The 21,388-nt window shown below is 50.0% G+C and overlaps 2 protein-coding genes across 8 annotated transcripts in view; one reads left to right on the forward strand and one right to left on the reverse strand.

Annotated features, from left to right (window-relative positions):
* C12H17orf53 (chromosome 12 C17orf53 homolog) overlaps positions 1 to 20,214 on the reverse strand; it is a 33,309-nt gene extending 13,095 nt beyond the window's left edge. For 2 of the 4 annotated variants that reach the window (XM_021066897.1, XM_021066895.1), the window contains exons 1-3: positions 20,128 to 20,214; positions 14,682 to 14,843; positions 838 to 888 (exon numbers count right to left, since the gene is read on the reverse strand). Coding sequence is in view for 2 of the 4 variants with exons in the window: in XM_021066894.1 (XP_020922553.1) it covers positions 838 to 888; positions 2,059 to 2,061 (54 nt within the window). In the remaining 2 variants the exon portion in view is untranslated. Of the gene's footprint in view, positions 1 to 837; positions 889 to 2,058; positions 2,815 to 14,681; positions 14,844 to 20,127 lie in introns of those variants that run through there. The other 2 variants (XM_021066894.1, XM_021066893.1) reach the window with 2 other exon arrangements.
* Positions 20,247 to 21,388, forward strand: part of HDAC5 (histone deacetylase 5) — a 41,554-nt gene continuing 40,412 nt past the window's right edge. For 2 of the 4 annotated variants that reach the window (XR_002337097.1, XR_002337098.1), the window contains exon 1: positions 20,332 to 20,477. The gene's annotated coding sequence lies outside the window, so the exon portion shown is untranslated. Of the gene's footprint in view, positions 20,478 to 21,388 lie in introns of all 4 variants that reach the window. The other 2 variants (XM_021066892.1, XM_021066891.1) reach the window with 2 other exon arrangements.

Here is a 21,388-nt window from a genome sequence, read left to right on the forward strand (position 1 = left end):
TCACATCTGAGAGGGAAGACAGCATGAAGACCACCAGTTCCAGGGTCTCTGGCTGCACCCAGAGATAAGACATACCCCTGCCTGGGAGTTCTCTTATGGTGAAGCAGGTTAAGGATCCAACATTGTCATTGAAGTAGCTCAGGTTGCTGTTGTGGCATAGGTTGGATCCTTGCCCTGGGAACTTCCATGTGCCTCTGGTGCCGCCAAAACAACAACAACAAAACCCCGACATATTCCTACCTGGGCCCATCCCCAGAAATTCTGATTTCATTGGCGTGTGGTAGGGCCCCAAGTGGGATGATTCTAATATGCCAGTTTCAGATTTAGTCTCATCCCTCATCTTCTGAGGAGAGAGACAGGGAAGGGAAGAATGAGGCAGAAGAACGCCCCTCATGTTGCAGAAGAGAAAGTGGAAGGCCAGAGAATGAAGCACTTTGCCCTGGCTCAGGTGGCCAGCTGGTGGCCCCAGGCCTCCCGCCATCCAATAACTCTGCTGTCTCTGCCTCTCCATAAACTTTCTTCCCACGTCAAGTACGTCCTCATGGATGTGAACCTAATCACCCAGAGGACACAGCTCCTAGGCAAGAGCCCTTATGATTTAAAGGTAGGACAATCAGGCAGCCCATCTCTCTGGTTTTTTTATTTGTTTCTAAGACAGTTAAGTGGATTGTTTACATTTCCCATCATTTCTCAGCCTCTTACAGACCCCCCCCCCCAAAAAAAAGATAACATGTCAAGTAAAAGGAGAGCTGGGCAGACTGTTCCAAAATGTTCTGGGCCTGGGTGTTTACATCTTAAGAGCTCCTCTGCCATCTCTGATCACCAACACTTCCTTACCTCGTCTTCAAACTCCTCTTCCACTGCAAACAGCTTCTGCAGACTGCATGCCTGAAAGGAAAACAAAGCAATTGAGGCTGGAAAGAAATGCTGTTCGAAAGTACATTCTGTCTCCGATGTGCTTCCTTCCAATTCTAATAAGACCATCAGGTGACCTGTTTTCTTTCTTTCCTTCTTTCTTTTTTTTGGCATGCGGAATTTCCTGGGCCAGAGATCAAATCCATGCCACAGCAGTGACAATGCCAGATCCTTAACTGCTAGGCCACCAGGAAACTCCAAGTGTAGAGTTTTCTGGGAATAAGGAATGAGGCAAGAAGAGATGGGATTTACTTAGAGACTTAGATGATTTAGAATCCTTTCTTATGAAGTATTTCACTCAAATCCATTTGCATGAACCTTATCAGAGGGAGGAGGCAAAGGGAAGGCTGCTCAAGGGAGCCTGGGTCATTCATTAGACTCAGTCCTGTGCGAGTGGCTTAAGGATTTTGCAGCATCCCAAAGGTTTGGCCTGATGAATCTCTGTCAAACGTTAAGAGACACTACCATAAAGCCAGGCATGTCTTGTGGCCTTGTTTCCAAACCAGTGGCCTTGTTTCCAAACCAGCGGTTTCCTTTTATCTAATCCAACACCCCAAAGCTAGGATCCCAGGAAAGTGAGACACCCCAGTCCTTCTTTCTGGGCAGCAGGGCTGCTTGTGGCCACCACTAAAGTGCCTCAGTCCTGGAGCTCCCCTGGGGTGCAGCAGGTTAAGAATCTGGCACTAGCACTGCAGTGGCTCGGGTCGCTGCTGTGGCACAGATTTGATCCCTGGCCAGGAACTTCCACATGCCTGGGCAAGGCAAAAATAAATAAATAAAGTCAATCCTAGAGCCAAGGATTGTGCCTAACCCCAGATGCCAGGACAGCAAGAGCTACAATTAGGGAGACCAAACTGGAAGTGGGGCGGGGGTCTGGCGCAGGAGGCGTGATGTTTGAGCACACTGGGAAGGATGAATTGGAGTTCTCCAAGATGAGAAAAGGCAGTGGGCGGGAAACTGAGGCCCAGAGGGAGGGAGGTGGAGAGACTTTCCCCGGGTGAACGGGTGTGTCCGTGCCAAGCCCTGACTAAACTCCGGACCTCACGACCCCACCGAGCTCACCCCCAAACCCTAACCCGGCCCTCCGGCTCGCACGGGGGGAGCGGCTGGAACCCGGAAGGCTGGTCCCCAGGGCGGCATTACCATGGAGACGGCCGGTGGGCTCCGGCCCGCGGCTTGGCCTTGCAGACCCCGACTCTAGGGGTCGCGGAGGCCTTGGCTTTGGCCCAGGTAGGAGAGTCGGAGTCCGGGCGATGGTGTCTCAGGACACAGGTCGGAGAGAGGCGTCTTTGCCAGCCAGGAGGGAGCCGAGGGAGGGTGGTCGCGGAAGCAGGAGGTAGGCGCCCTAGGCCGCGTTCGAAGCGGCCGCCACTCAGCGTCTCCGCCCTCTTAAAGGGGCAGACCTATTTCTCTCCCGCCGACGCAAAGGCCCTACACCGCAGACTTCCGCCCCGCCCTTAAAGGGAAACGGATGGGCTCTCCGTCGCCCCCAAGCGGCCCCCAGGGCCCAATCCACCTGTTCAGTGCGAGCTCAGGACAGAACGAGGTTGGGAATTCGGGACCCATTCTGTCCCATTCTGCTCACGCTACTTTCTTGTGTTCAGCATGCTAGGGACTGGGTACTACAGCGTGATACTCTTTCACACCAAAATCCACTCTGCTGATTTTTCTGTTCATCGGTGCATCCATGCATCTATCAATCCATCCATCTATTCTTGCAACACATATTTATTTAGCAAAAGTGTGCTTGGTCTGGCTCTTTTCAACCTTCATGTTTCAGCTTAGATCTCAGATCTTCCCTGTCACCTTATCACTCAAGTAACATCTCTGCCTCCATCACAGCGTTTATTTTCCTTCTCAGTATTTTTCATAATGCATAATTGTCATGGTTTACATCTTTATTGTGTGTCTTCCTCACTAGAATATGAGCTCCATGAGGGTAGGGGCCTTGTCTGGCTTGTTCAACTTTGTATCCCTAGCCCTTAGAACAATGCTCAATAGAGTTATTGAAGGAGTGACACAATGACTACTATGTATCAGGCCCAGTGCTTGACACTGGGGATAGAGAAATGAATGACTCCTTGTGCTATCAAGTTCATGAACAAGTTAGGGAGGGGAGATACAGATCAAAAGATAGAGGGAGTTCCCTGGGAACTGAGATCCCCAAGCTGCTGCACAGCTGCAGGGAAAAAAAAGATAAGAGTCCAGGAGAGTTGTGCAGACAGACAGATGGGCAGGGGCCCAGTGATCTGGGGAGGCCAACCCTCGTCACTAATGCCTTCTGTGGTTATTGACTCAATTCGACCTCAGATTCCCTTCCAGTGACAGCCAGAGTGGCATAGTTTTGTTGTTGTTGTTGTTTTGGTCAAGCCCGAGGCATGTGGAAGTTCCCAGGCCAGGGATCAAGTCCCAACCAGGAGTTCCTATTGTGGCTCAGTGGAAAAGAATCTGACTCGCATCCATGAGGACACAGGTTTGATTCCTGGCCTCGATCAGTGGGTTAAGGATCCAGTGTTGCCGAGAGCTGTGGTGTAGGCCAGTGGCTATAGCTCCATTGAACCCCTAGCCTGCGAACTTCCATATGCTGCATGTGTGGCCCCAAAAAAGACAAAAAAAAAAAAAAAAGTCCCAACCAGAGAACCAGAGCTATGACCTATGCCACAGCTGCAGCAATGCTAGACCTTTAACCCACTGTGCTGGGCTGGGGACTGAACAGGCACCTCAGAGACAAGCTGGATCATTAACCCACTGCTCCATTAGAACTCCTCTACCTCTTGTCTGGATGCCTTAGCCTCTACATCAGGACTTACCCTCTCCTGCTTGGACTTTGCCATAGCCTCCTGCATGGTCTCCCTAGCTCAAGCTCTCCTCTCTTCTGACCATTCTTCCTAATATGTAAATGAGATACTATTTTTCCACTGTAAAAAATTATTCAATTCCTCCCAGTCACCTGAGGATGACATACAAAATACCTAAGGCCTGCAGTGTCCTGGCATCTGCTTCCCTGTCCTAGCTCATCTTTCATCCAACTCCCAATCAATACCAATCCCTCTCCACCCCACTCATTCTTCATGCCCCACGCCTCCTCCAAGAAGCCTTCCTTAATTGCCCCAAGCCGACCCAAACCAGGTTTCCTTCTCCTTCACTTCCTGCATTTGCGGGTTTCCTCCATGATAGCTTAGATCTCTTGAATGCCCTGTATTGTCTTCAAATTTCTCTCACAACTCCCTGCTTGGACTTTGAACTCTTTCAGGACGAATGACTATAACTTTTCACTTTTGTGAGCCAGCACTTGGCACAGGACCCAGCACACAGAAGATACTCAGCAAGTGTTTGTTGAATGACCTAACGCCACTTCTGAGAAGGGAGTGCAAAGGAGTCTAGGCAACTCCATGCTCACTTCCCCAAATACCTATCGTTGCTGGATGACGAGCCTCACGTTCTTAGGTACAAGGGAGCACACCTCGGGTATGTATTTCTGTGAGTGTGTAGTGGTTTTTTTATTCGTTTGTTTGTTTTTGGCTCTTTTAGGGCTGCACCCACATCACCCGGAAGTTCCCAGGCAAGGGGTTGAATCAGACCTGCAGCTGCCAGTCTATACCACAGCCACAGCAATGCCCGCTCCAAACTGCATGTGAAGCAAACACTGAAGCTCATGGCAACGCCAAATCCTTAACCCACTGAGCGAGGCCAGGAATCGAGCCCACAGCCTCATGGATACCAGTCAGGTTCATAACCCACTGAGCCACAACAGGAACTCCGTGAGTGAGTGTTTGGAGACAGCAGGCCACATTGCCTATGGAGTTAGACAAATCTTGGTTCATATTTGACCCTGGTCCTAACTGGCCATGTGACCTTAAGTAAGTTACTTTACCTCGCTGAAGCTTAGTTGTCCCCGCTATGAAAATGGAATAATACATCTTCCTCACAGGGTTGCTGTGAGATTAAATGAATTAATGCATCGAAAAGGCCAACTCCATGCCTGGCACGTTGGCAGGGGCTCAACAATGTGGGTTCGCTCCCCCCCTACTTGAGTTTGCAAACATGTGCTGAGATTTGTTATGGGAACCACATGGCTTGAGTTTGTATCTATTTCAGCACATTTGCAAATGCATTTCATCCTCATTTGTATTTTTAACGTATGAACAGTTGAATGCCATTCAGGGTGATGAGGCTCCTTTATGTGTTTACATTTGTCTTGGTATGGACAGTGGCATACACTGGAAGTGTGTACCCATACTGAGCCTTTTGTGTGGCTGTGTTGGTGCGTGGGTGTTGTGTGTTGAATGCCTGTAGGGGATGTGCATAGAATTTCGTGGAATTAAATGTGTGCATTGCATACAAGGGTGGGGGCCGGTGTGTATGGGGTGGAAGAGGGGCTGGTCTGTTTGTGTGGCTCTGTGTATGTGAAGGTTTTGTAGACCAGCGCTGTGGCATAGAACTTTCTGCATGGTGGCTATTGAGTACTTGAAGTGTGGCCAGTGTGATGGAGGAACCGAGGATTTTTTTTTTTTTTTTTTTTTTTTTTTTTTGCCTTTTAGGGCTGTACCTGCGGTATATGGAGGTTCCCAGGCTAGGGGTTGAATGGGAGCTACAGCTGCCGGCCTACACCACAGCCGCAGCAACGCCAGATCGGAGCCGCGTCTGCGACCTACCCCACAGCTCACGGCCGTGCGGGATCCTTAACCCACTGAGCAAGGCCAAGGGTCGAACCCCAAATCCTCATGGTTCCTAGTCGGATTCGTTTCCGATGCGCCAGGAGGAGAACTCCAGGAGGCGAGGTTTTAATTGGATTTAATTGTAATTAATTTAAATGTAAATAGTCACAGGTAGACTATGAATAGAAACCTCAAACTTGTTCTCGATAGTCTAAGTGACATGCGCCCTCCTCCCTCTTACCACGGAAACCTATCCAGCCCGGCTGGACCCCAGAAGAAAAACAGACTCGCTGGAGCCCCGCCCGCGCGTGTTTGCGTGTGTGCGCGCGCGCGTGTGTGTGTGAAACGTACAGAGGGGGCTGCTGCCGCTCCCCCCGCCCCACACCCCGCAAGTCCCCAGGGGAGCAGTGAATCAGCCTGACAATGAGGTGAGTCATTCATGAACTGCTCGGCCGACCCAGCAGGCGGGAAGCAAACGTCAGCCAGCCTCCCAGTCCTGCCCCCCCAACCCCCCCAGTGGGATCGCTCAACCCCACGCACTGCAGATGTTGAAGAAACTGACGCGGACGAATCCAGGCACCAAAGCTCATCTCCTAGATCCCTCCCTCTGGTTTGCAATCCATTCATCCCCCAGCCCCTTTCTCCCTTCTTGGGGCGTGTGAGTCATTCCAAGATCTAAGCCTCCAGTTCAACGCCCACCTCCCCAAGCCTCTTCAGGACAGTCTTCCTCCAAGGTTGGGGTGGAGTGGGGGCAGGGACCCCTGGTGCAGCGCCAGGGTTTGCCTTTAGAAAAGAGGCTGACCCCCTCAGGACCGTGGGGGTGGGCGGGGCCCCGGGCAGGCTGCAGCTGGCAGGATCTCTACAAGCCCTGCGTCCAGCTGCTTGCAGCACCAAGACCAGGGGCGTGGGGGGAAGCAGGGACGAGTTGCTTAAACTTGCTGCCCCTGGAGTGTCTGAGGCTGGTGATGAGGAGGGGATGGGGAAATGGCAGTATTCCTCTGATGAGTTCCCTTGTGGCCCAGTGGGTTAAGGATCAGATTTATCACTGCTGCGGTTCGGATCACTGTGTGGCTCTGCCCCAGGAACTTCCATATGCCGCAGGCTCTGCCAAAAAAAAAAAAAAAAAAAAAAAAAAGGGACTGTTCTGCTTGCAATAGACAAAATATGAAAGCAACTTAAATGTCCATCAACAGATGAATGGATAGAGAAGATATGAATGGTACACACACAATGGAATGTTCAGCCATAAAAAAGAATAAAAATTTTGCCATTTTCAGCAACATGGGTGGACCTAGAGATTATCACACTAAGTGAAATAAGTCAGAAAGAGTAAGATGAATAACATATGATATCATAGGTAGAATCTAAAATATGACATAGGAGTTCCTGTTGCGGCTCAGAGGGTTAAGAACCTGATTATATCCATGAGGATGAGAGTTCCATCCCCGGCCTTGCTCAGTGACTCAGTGGGTTAAGGATCTGGTGTTGCCTAGAGCTGCGGTGTAGGTCAAAGACACAGCTTGGATCTGGCATTGCTGTGGCTGTGGTGTAGGACAGCAACTGCAGCTCCAACACAGCCCCTAGCCTGGGAACTTCCATGTGACGCAGGTGCAGCCCCAAAGAGAAAAAGGAAAAAAAATGACATAAATGAACTTATCCATGAAACAGAAACAGACTCACAGGCATAGGGAACAGATTTGTGGTTGCCAAGAAGGAGAGGGAGTAGGGAGGGATGGATTGGGTATTTGGGAGTAGCAGATGCCAACTATTATATACAGAATGGATAAACAACAAGGTCCTACTGTACAGCACAGGGAACTACATTCAATCTCCTGTAATAAACTATAATGGAAAAGAATATGAATATATATATACATGTATGACTAAATCACTTTGCTGTGTAGCAGCAACTAACATAACATTGTAAATCAACTATACTTCAATAAAATATTTTTTTTGTCTTTTTTTTTTTTTTTTTTGTCTTTTTTTTTTTTGCTATTTCTTTGGGCCGCTCCCGCGGCATATGGACGTTCCCGGGCTAGGGGTCGAATCGGAGCTGTAGTCACCGGCCTATGCCAGAGCCACAGCAACGCAGGATCCAAGCCGTGTCTGCAACCTACACCACAGCTCACAGCAACGCCGGATCCTTAACCCACTGAGCAAGGGCAGGGACCGAACCCGCAACCTCATGGTTCCTAATCGGATTTGTTAACCACTGCGCCATGACGGGAACTCCTCTTTTTTTTTTTTTTGCCTTTTAGGGCTGCACCTGCGGCATATGGAGGTTCCCAGGCTAGGGGTCGAATGGGAGCTACAGCTGCCAGCCTAAGCCACAGCCATAGCAACACCAGATCCGAGCCACGTCTGCTATCTACACCACAGCTCACAGCAATGCCAGATCCTTACCCCACTGAGCAAGGCCAGGGATCAAACCGGCATCCTCATGGATCCTAGTCCGGATCATTAACTGCTGAACCATGACAGGAACTCCAAAACGAATGACTTTTTGTTTAAAACGCTTAACAAAAGCCATTTACTGGGCAGTCTTTCAACCTGACCTTGAGTTCTAGGAATAGGGGTGCCAGATAAACTACAGGACACCCACTTAAATTCGAGTTTCAGATAAGGAATAATATTTTTTTTTGGCTGTGGCCGTGGCATGTGGAAGTTCCTGGATCCAACCTGTGCCACAGCTGTAACCAGAGCCACAGCAGTGACAACAATGGATCTTTAACCCACAGAGCCACAGGGGAACTCCAATAATTTTTTATTGTAAGTATAAAAATAAATAAGTTGGGAGTTCCTCTTGTGGCTCAGCGGAAAAGAACCTGACTAGGATCCATGAGGATGTGGGTTCGATCCCTGGCCTCGATCACTGGATTAAGGATCCTGTGTTGCCATGAACTGTAGTGTAGGTCACAGATGTGGCTCAGATCCCACATTGCTGTGGCTGTGGTGTACACCAGCAGCTGCAGCTCTGATTGGACCCCTAGCCTGGGAACCTCCAAGTACCAACAGTGCAGCCCTAAAAAAAAATAAATAAATAAATAAATAAATAAGTTAAACAAGTCATGAAATTGGAGTTCCCATCGTGCTTCAGTGGTCAGCGAACCCAACTAAGTTCCATGAGTACGCAGGTTTGATCCCTGGCTTCGCTCAGTGGGTTAAGGATCCGGTGTCACCTTGAGCTGTGGTGTAGGTCCCAGACATGGCTCAGATCCCAAGTTGCTGTGGCTGTGGTGGAGGCTGGCAGCTCCAGCTCCAATTCGACCCCTAGCCTGGAAACTTCCATATGCTGTGGGTGCGGCCCTAAAAAGACAAAAGACTCCCCCCCCAAAAGAAGTCATGAAATCTTTTTTCTTTCTTTTCTTTTCTTTCTTTTTTTTTTTTTTTTTTTTTTTTTTTTTTTTTTTTTGCTTCCTAGGGCCACACCTATGGCATATGGAGGTTCCCAGTTCAAATCAGAGCTACAGCTACCGGCCACAGCCACAGCCACAGCCACAACCACGCGGTATCTGAGCTGCCTCTGGGACCTTCACCATAGCTCAAGGCGACATTGGATCCTTAACCCACTGATCAAGGCCAGGGATCAACACACATCTTCATGGATACTAGTCAGAATCCTTACTGCAGAGTCACAATGGGAACCTCCAACAGTCATGAACTCTTTGCATAAGTATACAAAATTATTCCTTGTTTATCTGAAATGTGATTTTTTTTTCTTTTTTCTTTTTAGGGCCGCACCTATGACATATATGGAAGTTCCCAGGCTAGGGGTCGGTCTAATTGGAACTGCAGCTGCCAGCCTACACGACAGGTATAGCAACACCAGATCAAGTAGTGTCTGTGACCTACACCACAGCTCACAGCACCTTGGGATCCTTAACCCAATGAGCGAGGCCAGGATTTGTACCGGCATCTTCGTGGATGCTAGTTGGGTTTGTTACCGCTGAGACACAAGGGGAACTCCTGAAATGTAAATTTAACTGGGCATCCAATTCTGGCAACCCTCGTCTGGAGTCCTTGCACCTGCAGGATCCCTGGGGCCGAGAAACACACCCAGGTAGGGATGGACATCTGGGCTGGCAGCCCCACCCACCCCTAAGGCAATTCCGCAAAGTCTGGGCAAGTGGGATGGGGACCCAGGAGCTGGAAACAGCCGGGCGGGGCAGAGGTCGTTTTCAGTGTCCAGGTCGAGTACCTTGTTCAGGGAGTGGCAGTGGCAGTGGCATTTCTGCTGGCCCGGAACCAAGGGGTGGTAACACTAAGGCTGGAGGTGAGGGTTGGCCTCACCCTTTGCCATGCCCTGTGCTGATCGTGAGTTCCCCACGTCATGCTCCAGCCGCCCAGGGAGGAGGACGTCAGTGCCCATGTTTATGGGTAAGGAAATCCTAAGAGATAACGAATTTATCTAAGATAAAAAATGTCTAGGCGCAGCAGAAGGGAATCCAACTAGGAGCCATGAAGTTGCGGGTTCAATCCCTGGCTTTGCTCAGTGGGTTAAGGCTCTGGCGTTGCTGTGAGCTGTGGTGTAGGTCGCAGACGCGGCTCAGATCCCGAGTTGCTGTGGCTCTGGTTGTAGGCTGGTAGCTGTAGCTCCCATTAGACCCCTAGACTGGGAACCTCCATATGCCTCGGGTGCGGCCCTAAAAAGCAAAAAAAAAAAAAAAAAAAAAGAGTTCAAGTTCACAGAGCTGGTAAGTGGCAGAGCTGCAATCCAGGTCTAGATCTTTACCCCTTCTCTGGGGTTGGGTCCAGTGGTGAAACTAATCCGGCTCTGGGTCCTGATAACATGGGATCAGATCCCTGTATCTTCACCTACTGGGTTTGCAGCTTTGGGGCAGTTCCTCAAGACTCCTGAGCCTCAGGTCCTTCTTTTTTTTTTTTTTTTTAGGGCTGTACCCAAGGCATATGGAGGTTTCCAGGCTAGAGGTTGAATCAGAGCTACAGCTGCCAGCCTACACCACAGCTGCGGCAATACCAGATCTGAGCTGCATCTGTGACCTACACCACAGCTCATGGCAGTGCTGGATCCTTAACCCACTGAATGAGGTCAGAGATCAAACTTGCGTCCTCATAGATACTATTTGGGTTCGTTCCCACCAAGCCACAGTGGGAACTCCCCCTTCATCTTTTTAAAATTTTTTTTCTTTTGGCTGTGCCTTTGGCATATGGAAATTTCTGGGCTAGGAATTGAACCTATGCCACAGCAGCGACCCAAGTCACTGCAATGACAATGCCAGATCCTTAACCTGTTGGGCCACAGGAGCTTTTATAGGCAGAACTGGCCTGTGTCTCCCAGGGTCCCTCCTTTGCCACTGCTTCACTCTGCTTCTTGGGGCTGCGTTGTTTCCACAGGATCATAAGCTCCCAGAGGGCAGGCACATTTGCACCCTCTGTCCCCTCCCTGACACACATGCCCCGCCCAGAGAAGAGCCTCTGGAGGGACCTGCTGACATACAGGATGTGACTGGCCATAGCTGCCCTTGCACTGTTATGTTTATGTGACCTTGACTCTTGAACAGGCAGACAGGAACCCCACACAGTACAGGAAATCCTGGGCCTCCCTTCCAGGTCCTGGTAGGGCAGTGGGGGAGAGGGTAGGCTTCCTTTTCAGCTACCCCCCAGGACCTTCTGCTCTTCTCACTGCTGGAGGGGTACGAAGGCTCAGAATGGGTCACTTCTGGGTCCTTGAGGGGAGCTGGGCTGAGAAGCTTTGTCACCTGCTGTTCTTTAGCAGGCAACTAGCTGCTGGGGGCGGTTCTTGGTCGATATACTGGCAGCTTTTTTTTTTTTTTTTCTTTCTCTCTGTCCATTGCATATATATTAAAGGTACCATGACAAATGGCTGTAGCTGCACCCGGAATAATCTTTATTTTTAAACAAACTCACAGCTTGTTCTAGGAGCCACAATGCTGGCTTTCTCAAAGCTTGGCCATCGCTGAGAGAACAGACAATACCCTGCTTCTCATCACTAGGCCAGGAAGGCAGGAGGTGGGAGGTCTGGGAAGGGACAAAAGGGGTCAAGGGCCAGGTAAGACCCTCACCTCTGAGGCTCTCTTGTTTTTTGTTTTAGTTCTTTTTTTTTTTTTCTTTCTTTCTTTTTCTTTTTAAGGCGTGCCCTCGGCATAGGGAAATGCTCAGGCTAGGGATCGAATCAGAGCTGCCGCTGCTGGCCACAGCCACAGCCACAGCCACAGCAATTCAGGATCCGATCCACATCCGACACCTACACCACGGCTCATGGCTAAAACAGATCCTTCACCCACTGAGTGAAGCCAGGAATCCAACCCGCGTCCTCATGGATACTAGTCGGGTTCTTAACCCACTGAGCCATAATGGGAACTCTTTAGTTTTAGTTTTCTTGAGCTACAGCTCTGGAATTGTTAAACCCCAGAGGTGGAAAAATCCTCAAAAGTCATCCATTCAATCATACGTATTTACAGATGAGGAAACTAAGGTCCAGAGGGATAGCGGCTTGCCCAGGCACCTGCTGCCCTCCACCCAAACATCTCAAATAGTCAAGCACAGCTATAGCTGGATGCTGGCCTGAAGCCAGTTTCTTTCTGCCTCAGGGCTGGAGGAGAGGGCCCTGAGGGGAAGACAGGAACCGAGGGAGTGGGAACGGGTTTTCTGTCCTTCCTTCTCAGCTTCACCTGTTGGACCAGGAATGTCTCAGCTAGAAGGAAGGAAATCCCGTCCAGCATTCATTATCCTACAGGTAAAGAAACAGAGCCCCATGGAGAGGAAAGGACTTGTCCAGGGTTATACTGAGAGGCCTGGGCCAAACTCAGGTATCCTGGGGGCCACTTTTTTTTTAATTTTTAATTTGTCAAACTCCCAATCCATCCCTCCCACCAACCCTGGGCAGTTTTCATAAAACTCTGCATAGCTTAGTCCTCAGTAACAAGCCTTTGCTTTGTGCCTTGGGGCACATGAATTTTTGGCCCTAAACTCTCTTTTGCCTCCTGGGTCTATTGTAAACAGCCCATGGGCAGGACTGTACCTTAAAGCATCCTGAAGGATCTAAGCTTTGAAGCCTTACTCTGTGCTGGATGCTGTGACATCTGATTTGGGATTCTCGGAGGGTTGGAACCGAAAGGGACCTTGGACTACAGATGTCCAGTCTTATTTCCCACAAAAGGACACCAAGGCCCAGAAGGGAAATGACTCACCCAGCAGCACATTAGCTGGAGCTGATCCTAGGACCCGGGTTTTCTCACCTCCTGTCCTGTTTTCATATTTTATTTTTGATTTTTTTTTTGCAGTCCCCAAAGTACCTAATATGGTGCTAGCCTCATAATTTTTCAATAAGCTCCGTAAATTCTTTGATTTTTCTTTTTTTTTTTTCTCTTTTCACAGTCACACCTGTGGCATACGGACGCTCCCAGGCTGGAGGTCAAATCAGAGCTGCAGCTGCTGGCCTATGCCACTTGCAGCAATGCCAGATTCTTAACCCCAGCGAGGCCAGGGATCAAACCCCAGTCTTCACGGAGACTATGTTGGGTTCTTAACCCGCTGAGCCACAAGGGACCTCCAGCTCAATAAATTCTTGCTGAATGAACTAGAAACAAGATGCCTCTATGTACAAGTTGACCTCGGTAATAGATAAAAACTTTCAAGAATGCATAGTTCCTTTGATAAATATTTACCAAATGCATCAGTTTACCAGCTCAGTTCTTCTTTGTTCTGTATTATTTTCTGCCCGAGGCCCAGCTGGACTATTCCCACACTAGGCACTCTTCGAAGGCCAGCAGGGCTGCCTAAAATGTTGCTCCACCAGAGACCAGACCTCTTGGCTGGACCATTCTGACAAGGGCCGCCCAGAGCCTCTGGAATTCTTCCCATGGATCTGGGCGTTTCCACCCCAGGAGAGATGCTAGATGGGAGTTAGCATGCTCTGGGGAACAGACAGGTCACCCAGTGCCAATGGCCCTCACCCGCAAAGTCTGGAGAGCATAGGTACCGGGTGGGTGAGAGGGGCTTGGAGAAGACGGGGGCTGTTGCGCAGCATCTACCCAGCAGGGAGAACGTTTGCTCTTTGTCCTGCTCCAAGAACCGGCCAGGACATTTGTCATGATTTCAGACAGGAATAGAAGCTCCCAGAGCCTCTAGCAGTGCTGCTCACCACTCCTCATTCCACTCCCCAGCCTTGATGCCTCCTTCTCAAAGTCCAGGGGTGCTGCCAACCTGTCAGGCGATCGGTTTAAATGCCTGGCTCTCCTCCGAGATTGATTTTTCTTCTACCATGAGGCCAAATTCACCACTGGGTCCCAGGGCCAGAAGTTTTCCCTGTCCAGAGTTCCTGTCTCGGCTCAGCGGTAACGAACCCGACTAGTATCCATGAAGACGTGGGTTCAATCCCTGGCCTCGCTCAGTGGGTTAAGGATCTGGCCTTGCCTTGAGCTGTGGTGTAGGTCCTACACGCAGCTTGGATCCCACGTTGCTGTGGCTGTGGCTGTGGTGTAGGCTAGTGGCTGCAGCTCCAATTTGACCCCTAACCTGGGAACGTCCTTGTGCCGTGGGCGTGGCCCTAAAAAGACCAAAAAACCCGACCCCCCACCCACGTTTTCCCATCAGCTGCTAGATCCCATCGGCTCTCTCTTTCTACATCAGGAAACCGAGGTGATGGTTAAGGAGACACCCCCATGACCCCTGTTTCCATGGTGAATGGTCCTGGCAAGGGCCCACCCTAGGGATTCATAGCAAAGGCAGTTTCATTCTCTATGGGACGTCAGAGATCCTTAAAGGCAGCTGCATCTCTACATCTCTGGTACCTACAGCATGTCCTCAAGAAACCTAAGAATTAATGTGGGAGTTCCCGTCGTGGCGCAGTGGTTAACGAATCCGACTAGGAACCATGAGGTTGCGGGTTCGGTCCCTGCCCTTGCTCAGTGGGTTGACGATCCGGCGTTGCCGTGAGCTGTGGTGTAGGTTGCAGACGCGGCTCGGATCCCGCATTGCTGTGGCTGTGGTGTAGGCTGGCAGCTACAGCTCTGGTTTGACCCCTAGCCTGGGAAACTCCATATGCCCCAGGTGTGGCCCCAGAAATAGCAAAAAGACAAAAAAAAAAAGAATTAATGTGGAGTTATTTCACCCTCAACTTACCAGAGAAGAGAAAATCCGAAGGCTCCTCAGAACCCCATCTGGTGAATTCTCCCAACTTCTGGGGCATTAGTCCATGGTCGGGATAAGGTGATGATCTCAGAGAACTCCAGAGAACAGAGCTAGAGTGCTGAACTTTGGAGCGGGGTCCTGCAGGCCCTGTACCTAGGGATTGAGGGACAGAGAGATGTGGGTTTGAATCCAAGTTCTTGTTTGCATGAGCTCTGTGACTCTGGGTAAGTTATTTAGCTTCTGGCCATCATCAAAAAGTCTACAAACGATAAATGCTGGAGAGGGTGTGGAGAAAAGGGAACCCTATTACACTGTTGGTGGGGCCACTGGTGCAACCACTGTGGAAAACAGTATGGAGGTTCCTCAGAAAACTAAAAATAGAATTACCATTTGATCCAGCAACCCTACTCTTGGACATCTATACAGGGAAAACCATGATTCAAAAAGACACATGTGCTCCAATGTTCATTGCAGCCCTATACACACTAGCCAAGACATGGAAACAACCTCAATGTCCATTGACAGAGGAGTGGATCCAGAAGATGTGGTACATATACACAATGGGGTATTACTCAGCCACTGAAAGGAAAGAAATAATGGCATTTGCAGCAACATGGATGAACCTAGAAATTATCATGTTAAGGAGTTCCCGTCGTGGTGCAGTGGTTAACGAATCCGACTAGGAACCATGAGGTTGCGGGTTTGATCCCTGCCCTTTCTCAGTGGGTCAAGGTTCTGGCGTTGCCATGAGCTGTGGTGTAGGTTGCAGACGCAGCTCAGATCCTGCGTTGCTGTGGCTCTGGCGTAGGCTGGCGGCTACAGCTCCGATTCAACCCCTAGCCCGGGAACCTCCATATGCCGCCGGAGCAGCCCAAGAAATGGCAAAAAGACAAAAAAAAAAAAAAAAAAAATTATCATGTTAAGTGAAGTTAGTCAGACAGTGAGATACCAATGTCATATGCTATCAGTTACACGGCATAGGCCAGAGGCTACAGCTCTGATTCAGCCCCTAGCATGGAAACCTCCGTATGCCATGGGGGCACCCTAAAAAGCAATGAATAAATAAATACATAAATAAAGGACACAATGAACTTCCTTGCCGAATAGATACTGACTCTTAGTCCTTGAAAAACTTACGGTTTCCAAAGGAGACAGGTGTGTGGGGGGGGATGGGCTGGGGGTTTGGGATGGAAAAGCTATAAAACTGGGTTGTGATGATTGTTGTACAACTATAAATGTAATAAAATTCATTGAGTTAAATAAATAAATAAATGTAATAAAAAAGTTATATAGCTTCTCTGAGCCTCAGTCCCTTCACCTGCCGGATGGGAAGTGCTTGGCCATGAGACAGTTATTGACATTCATCATATCAGTTGGGGACCTATTTCCTCATACGCTGCGATCTTTTTTTTTTTTTTTTTTTTTTTTTTTGGCTTTTTGTCTTTTCTAGGGCCGCTCTTGCAGCATATGGAGGTTTCCAGGCTAGGGATCTAATTGGAGTTGAAGCCACCAGCCTACGCCAGAGCCATAGCAAAGAGGAATCTGAGCCTGGAATGCAACCTACACCACAGCTCACGGCAACACCACATCCTTAACACACTGAGCGAGGGTTCCTCGTGGTTCCTAGGCGGATTCATTAACCACTGAGCCACGACGGGAACTCTGGAAATAATATTTTTTATTTTTATTTTTATTTTTTGTCTTTTCTAGGGCCACTCCTGTGGCATATGGAGGTTCCCAGGCCCGGGGTCTAATTGGAGCCACAGCTGCCAAACCTATGCCAGAGCCACAGCAACACGAGATCCGAGTTGCGTCTGCAGCCTACACCACAGCTCACGGCAATGCCGGATCCTTAACCCACTGAGCAAGGCCAGGGATCGAACCCGCAACCCCATGGTTCTTAGTTGTATTTGTTAACTACTGAGCCACGACGGGAACTCCAAATAATATTTTTTAAAAAAGAATGTACAGGAGTTCCCGTCGTGACTCAGCGGAAACGAATCCAACAAGTATCTATAATCTGAGCCATGTCTATGATTTAATTTAAAATGAAATGAAATCAAAATAAAATTAAAACGCCGCAGAACAATTTCGTTTAAAACTCTTCGGGGAAGTTCCCATCATGGCTCAGTGGAAACGGACCTGACTAGCATCCATGAGGATGCAGGTTTGATCCCTGGCCTTGCTCAGCAGGTTAAGTATCTGGCGTTGCAGTGAGCTGTGGTGTAGGTTGCAGACGTGGCTTGGATCTGGTGTTGCTGTGGCTGTGGTGTAGGCCAGCGGCTACAGCTCTGATTCGATCCCTAGCCTGGGAACTTCCATATGCTGTGGGTGCGGCCCTACAAAGACAAAAAAAAAAAAAAAAAAAGAAGAATGTGTGTGTGTGTGTGTGTGTGTGTGTGTGTGTGTGTGTGATTGGGTCACTTTGCTGCATAGCAGAAGTTGGCACAACATTGTAAACGAGCTATTCTTCAATTTAAAAAAAATTAAAAGAATAACAGCCAATGGATGGCACCATCATTCCAGAAAAAAAGGCAAGAAGACCCCTGTTTTAGAATGACATGGGATGACTTTGTAAGGGTGGCCTTTCTGCTCAAAGTCCACAGTCAACAAGTGCTCATCTTGGAGTTCCCGATGTGGTGCAGTGGGTTAATGATCTGGGGTTATCTCTTTAGCTGCTCAGGTCACTGCCGAGGAGTAAATTCAATCCCCTCCCCAGCCCAGTGGGTTAAGGATCTGGCTTAACTGTGGCATAGGTCTCGGCCCGGGAATTTACATATGCCATGGGTGCAGCCAAAGGGGAAAAAAAATTGCTCATCTTGGCTTACAGTTAACATTTATATGGGGAAGAGACGGACACTAACCCAACAATGCCATAAATAGATGTATGTATTTACAGGTCGTTATCAGGGTCAATGTATTTAATTGAAAGACCAAGGAAGGCCTCTAGCAGGAAGTGATGTTTCATTGAGCTCTATGGATGAGTAAGAGTTAGCCAGGCAGAGGGAAGAGGGGAAGGGAACATTCTAGAAAGAAAAAACAGCCTGTGCAAAGGTCCTGAGGAACAAGGGACACATTATTCAATGACATGAGAGAAAGCCGCAATGGCTGGTGTACAGAGAGCTAAGGAGAAGACCAGCTGCAGCAAAATCCCCTGAGGTACTTATTAAAAATGAAGATTCTGGAGTCTCCGCCGTGGCGCAGTGGTTAACGAATCCGACTAGGAACCATGAGGTTGCGGGTTCGGTCCCTGCCCTTGCTCAGTGGGTTAACGATCCGGCGTTGCAGTGAGCTGTGGTGTAGGTTGCAGACGTGGCTGGGATCCCTCGTTGCTGTGGCTCTGGTGTAGGCCAGTGGCTATAGCTCCGATTGGACCCCTAGCCTGGGAACCTCCATATGCCGCGGGAGTGGCCCAAGAAATAGCAAAAAAGACAAAAAAGACAAAAAAAAAAAAAAAAAAAAGAAAATTCCGGGCCCATCACCACTGAAAAACAAGCTCTGCCAGTGGGATTTAGGAATCGGCATTTTCAAGCACCCTAAATTTTTTTTTTTCCTCTTTAGGGCTGTATCTGCAGCATATGGAATTCCTAGCCGCACCACAGCAATTCCGATCGAAGCTGCCTCTGCAACCTATGCAACAGCTTGCAGAAACACCAGAACCTTAACCCACTGATCGAGGCCAGGGGTTGAACCTGCATCCTCATGGGTATTAGCCAGGTTCTTAACCTGCTGAGCCACAACAGTAACTCCCTAAAGTTTAAAAACCACCTTTCTGGGCCAGATATAGATTTCAGTGACAACACTGGAAAGCCTTTAAGCTCTCCCTTGATTAGATTTATGTTCTAAAAAAGGTTATTTTGGCTTTGGGAGAAGTCTGGGATGAATGCAGGAAGTGGATTGGTTGGAGAAGCAGCTACAGCATCTCAAGTGAGGGATGATGTGGCTGCAGACAAGGGGCAAGGATGAAGATGGGTGGGACTGGTTCATGAGATACTTTGTAGGAAGAACTTTTATCATTTATTACAGAAACATTTATGTATTTCCTTCCTTCCTTTTTTCTTTTTCAGCTGCTCCCACAGCATATGGAAGTTCCAAGCAGGAGCTGTGACCTACGCCACAGTTGCAGAGACTCTCCATCCTTAACCCACTGTGCTGGGGGTCAAATGGGCACCTCCACAGGGACAAGCCGGATCCTTAACCCACTCTGCCACCGTGGGAACGCCAATATATTCACTTTTTCTGATTAGATGAATAATACATGATAGTTACAAAATTTCAGATATACAGAAAAAGATTAAAAAGAAAGCAAAGGTAAATATTTTGCTATATATTCTTTTTTTGTGTGTGTGTCTTCTTTTTTTGCCTTTTCTAGGGCCGCTCCCATGGCATATGGAGGTTCCCAGGCTAGGAGTCCAATCGGAGCTGTAGCCACCGGCCTACGCCAGAGCCACAGCACACAGGATCCGAGCCGCGTCTGCAGCCTACACCACAGCTCATGGCCACACCGGATCCTTAACCCACTGAGCAAGGCCAGGGATCGAACCCACAACCTCATGGTTCCAAGTTGGATTCATTAACCACTGCGCCTCGACGGGAACTCCCCTGGTATATATTCTTAAAGGCTTTTTAATATGCATACATATTCAGACATATGGGTCTAGTTTTTTGGCATTTACAGTAAATGGAACAATTCTGTAGTACTTATTTGATTCCTGATTTTCAAGAACACAATATATCATGCGGATCTTTTCAGGTCAATATAGACATATCATTTTTTAATGTCTGGAAAGTATTCCACTGAATGGATGTGCCCAGGTTTATTCGCCAATCCCAGCTGCTGCTATTTAGGTTGTTTCCAACTTTTCACAGGATTATAAGGAATCTCTTTCCTTCTATACTCACTTTTGAGCACAATGTTTATTTCCCTGGAATACATTTTCGTTAGTGAAATTACTAGGTCACTGACAAACCATCTAGGGTCTATCACATATACTGTGTCCTAAGTAGTGCTGTGGAACAGGGTGGCACTGAAGCCAGGGACCGGAAGTCTTCCTTTTGAAGGCCTTGGACTCTTACAACTGTACCCTGGTTCTTCCCAGTATTTTTTTTTTTTTTCTCCCCTTGGCACAGATTTAGTGTGTGAGGTCGGAGCTGGTGTCGATGGCGGCGGGTTCGGGACCTGTCCCAGCCATCCGCTCTCAGCCTGGCCCCCAAGGTGGGGCCTCCACAGCCCTCCCAGCCCCTAGGAATCCATCCCCAGTTCCCCTCCCCCAAGGCGGGAGGGCGTGTTAAGGAGAAGCTCAGGCAGGCAGCGATTGCACCATCCACGGTTCGAAAAGGAAGTGGAGACAGCGCAGAGGAAAAGCGTGCATCCCAAAGGCTGAGCCCCTAGCAGCCAGACCTGTACCCCCGCAGCAATCCTTCCACCACTACTCACGGGGCTCCGATCCCTTGCCTTCCTCCCCTTCCCCAGCCCAACCCTTGGCTGTGTATTGGCTCTTTAAGAAGCTGTCACGGTGGCGCTGTTGGCCCCGCCCCGCGGGGAGGGCCGAGAAGGAGGGGAGGGGTTGGTGGTGGCTGAAACTGGGGGGGTCTGGGTCTATTTTTAGCGCTGGGTCGGATCACGTGACGGGAGTGACGTCTCCGAATGTTGTTGTTGGTGGCGGCGGCGAGCGGAGCCGGAGGAGCTGCCGCAAAGATGGAGGAGCCGTCGAGGAGGCGCTGCCGCTGCTGCCGCCGCCGCTGCTGCCGCCGCCGCCTGCGAAGCCGGAGCTCGAGCCGCAGGGGGTGAGCGCGCTGCACCACCCCCGATCCCACTTCCCCCCAGCCCCCCGGACGCGACGCGGCGCCCCCTCCTCCAGCCGTCGCTGCCCGCGGGCTCCCCGCGCGCGCGCCGCGCTCCGCGCCCCCCTTCCTTCCTCCTGGCGCCCGGGTGCCAGCCGGCGCCCCCTGGGAGCATCACCGGCCCGGGAGCCGGGCCTCGGGGCTACTGCGCGCGCCCCTCCCAGCCCCTCCCAGGTAGGGGCGCCTTCCCTGCAGGTAAGGGAGGGGCCCATCTTCCCGCGACCCACACCCCCGAATGGCTGGGAGACCGGCCGGGGCAGTCGGATTTGCCCTCTCCCGGGCGGCGCGTGGTGCGTTGCAGAGCGACTTGAGCCTTGCAGCCGGATTCTGTGTCGACCCCTCTTCGCTGGACACCCTTTCTTGGTACTCTGAGGTGAGGGGCGCTGCCCACCCCGCAGCGCTTCTCCCCATACCTCAGAAGGTATCCTCGATTCTGTGTCCTTGACTTCTGTGCCGGAGGAGGGGGCCTGCGGGCCCACCTTACTTCTCTCTCCCATTATTCTCATTCCCTCCCCCTTGAGGTGTTATTGCGTTTGTTCCCACCCTCTTCTCCTGTCTGACACCCTGGAACCCGAGTGAGGAAGCTGGGAGATGAAAGCTCCCCCTACTTGTCTGGGGTGGATGCCCCCCGTTTTTCATCCTGGATCTGTGTCTCATGGAGGCAGAAACACTGCCTGTGCCTTTTAACTTGGGGGAGGCTGCTTCCCAACCCCACCCTTCCCTGGGGCCCTGGGGAAGATGAGACCTGATGGGGTAATAAGTAATTAATCTGGGAGTCTGGTTGGTGGAGTGGGGTGGAGGGGAAGGTGGGAGCACCCCTCTGGGGGGAGGAGGTGACCACCTGATAGTCCCTG

This window comes from Sus scrofa, chromosome 12 (assembly GCF_000003025.6).
Source record: "Sus scrofa isolate TJ Tabasco breed Duroc chromosome 12, Sscrofa11.1, whole genome shotgun sequence".
In the NCBI taxonomy this organism is placed as follows: domain Eukaryota; kingdom Metazoa; phylum Chordata; class Mammalia; order Artiodactyla; family Suidae; genus Sus; species Sus scrofa.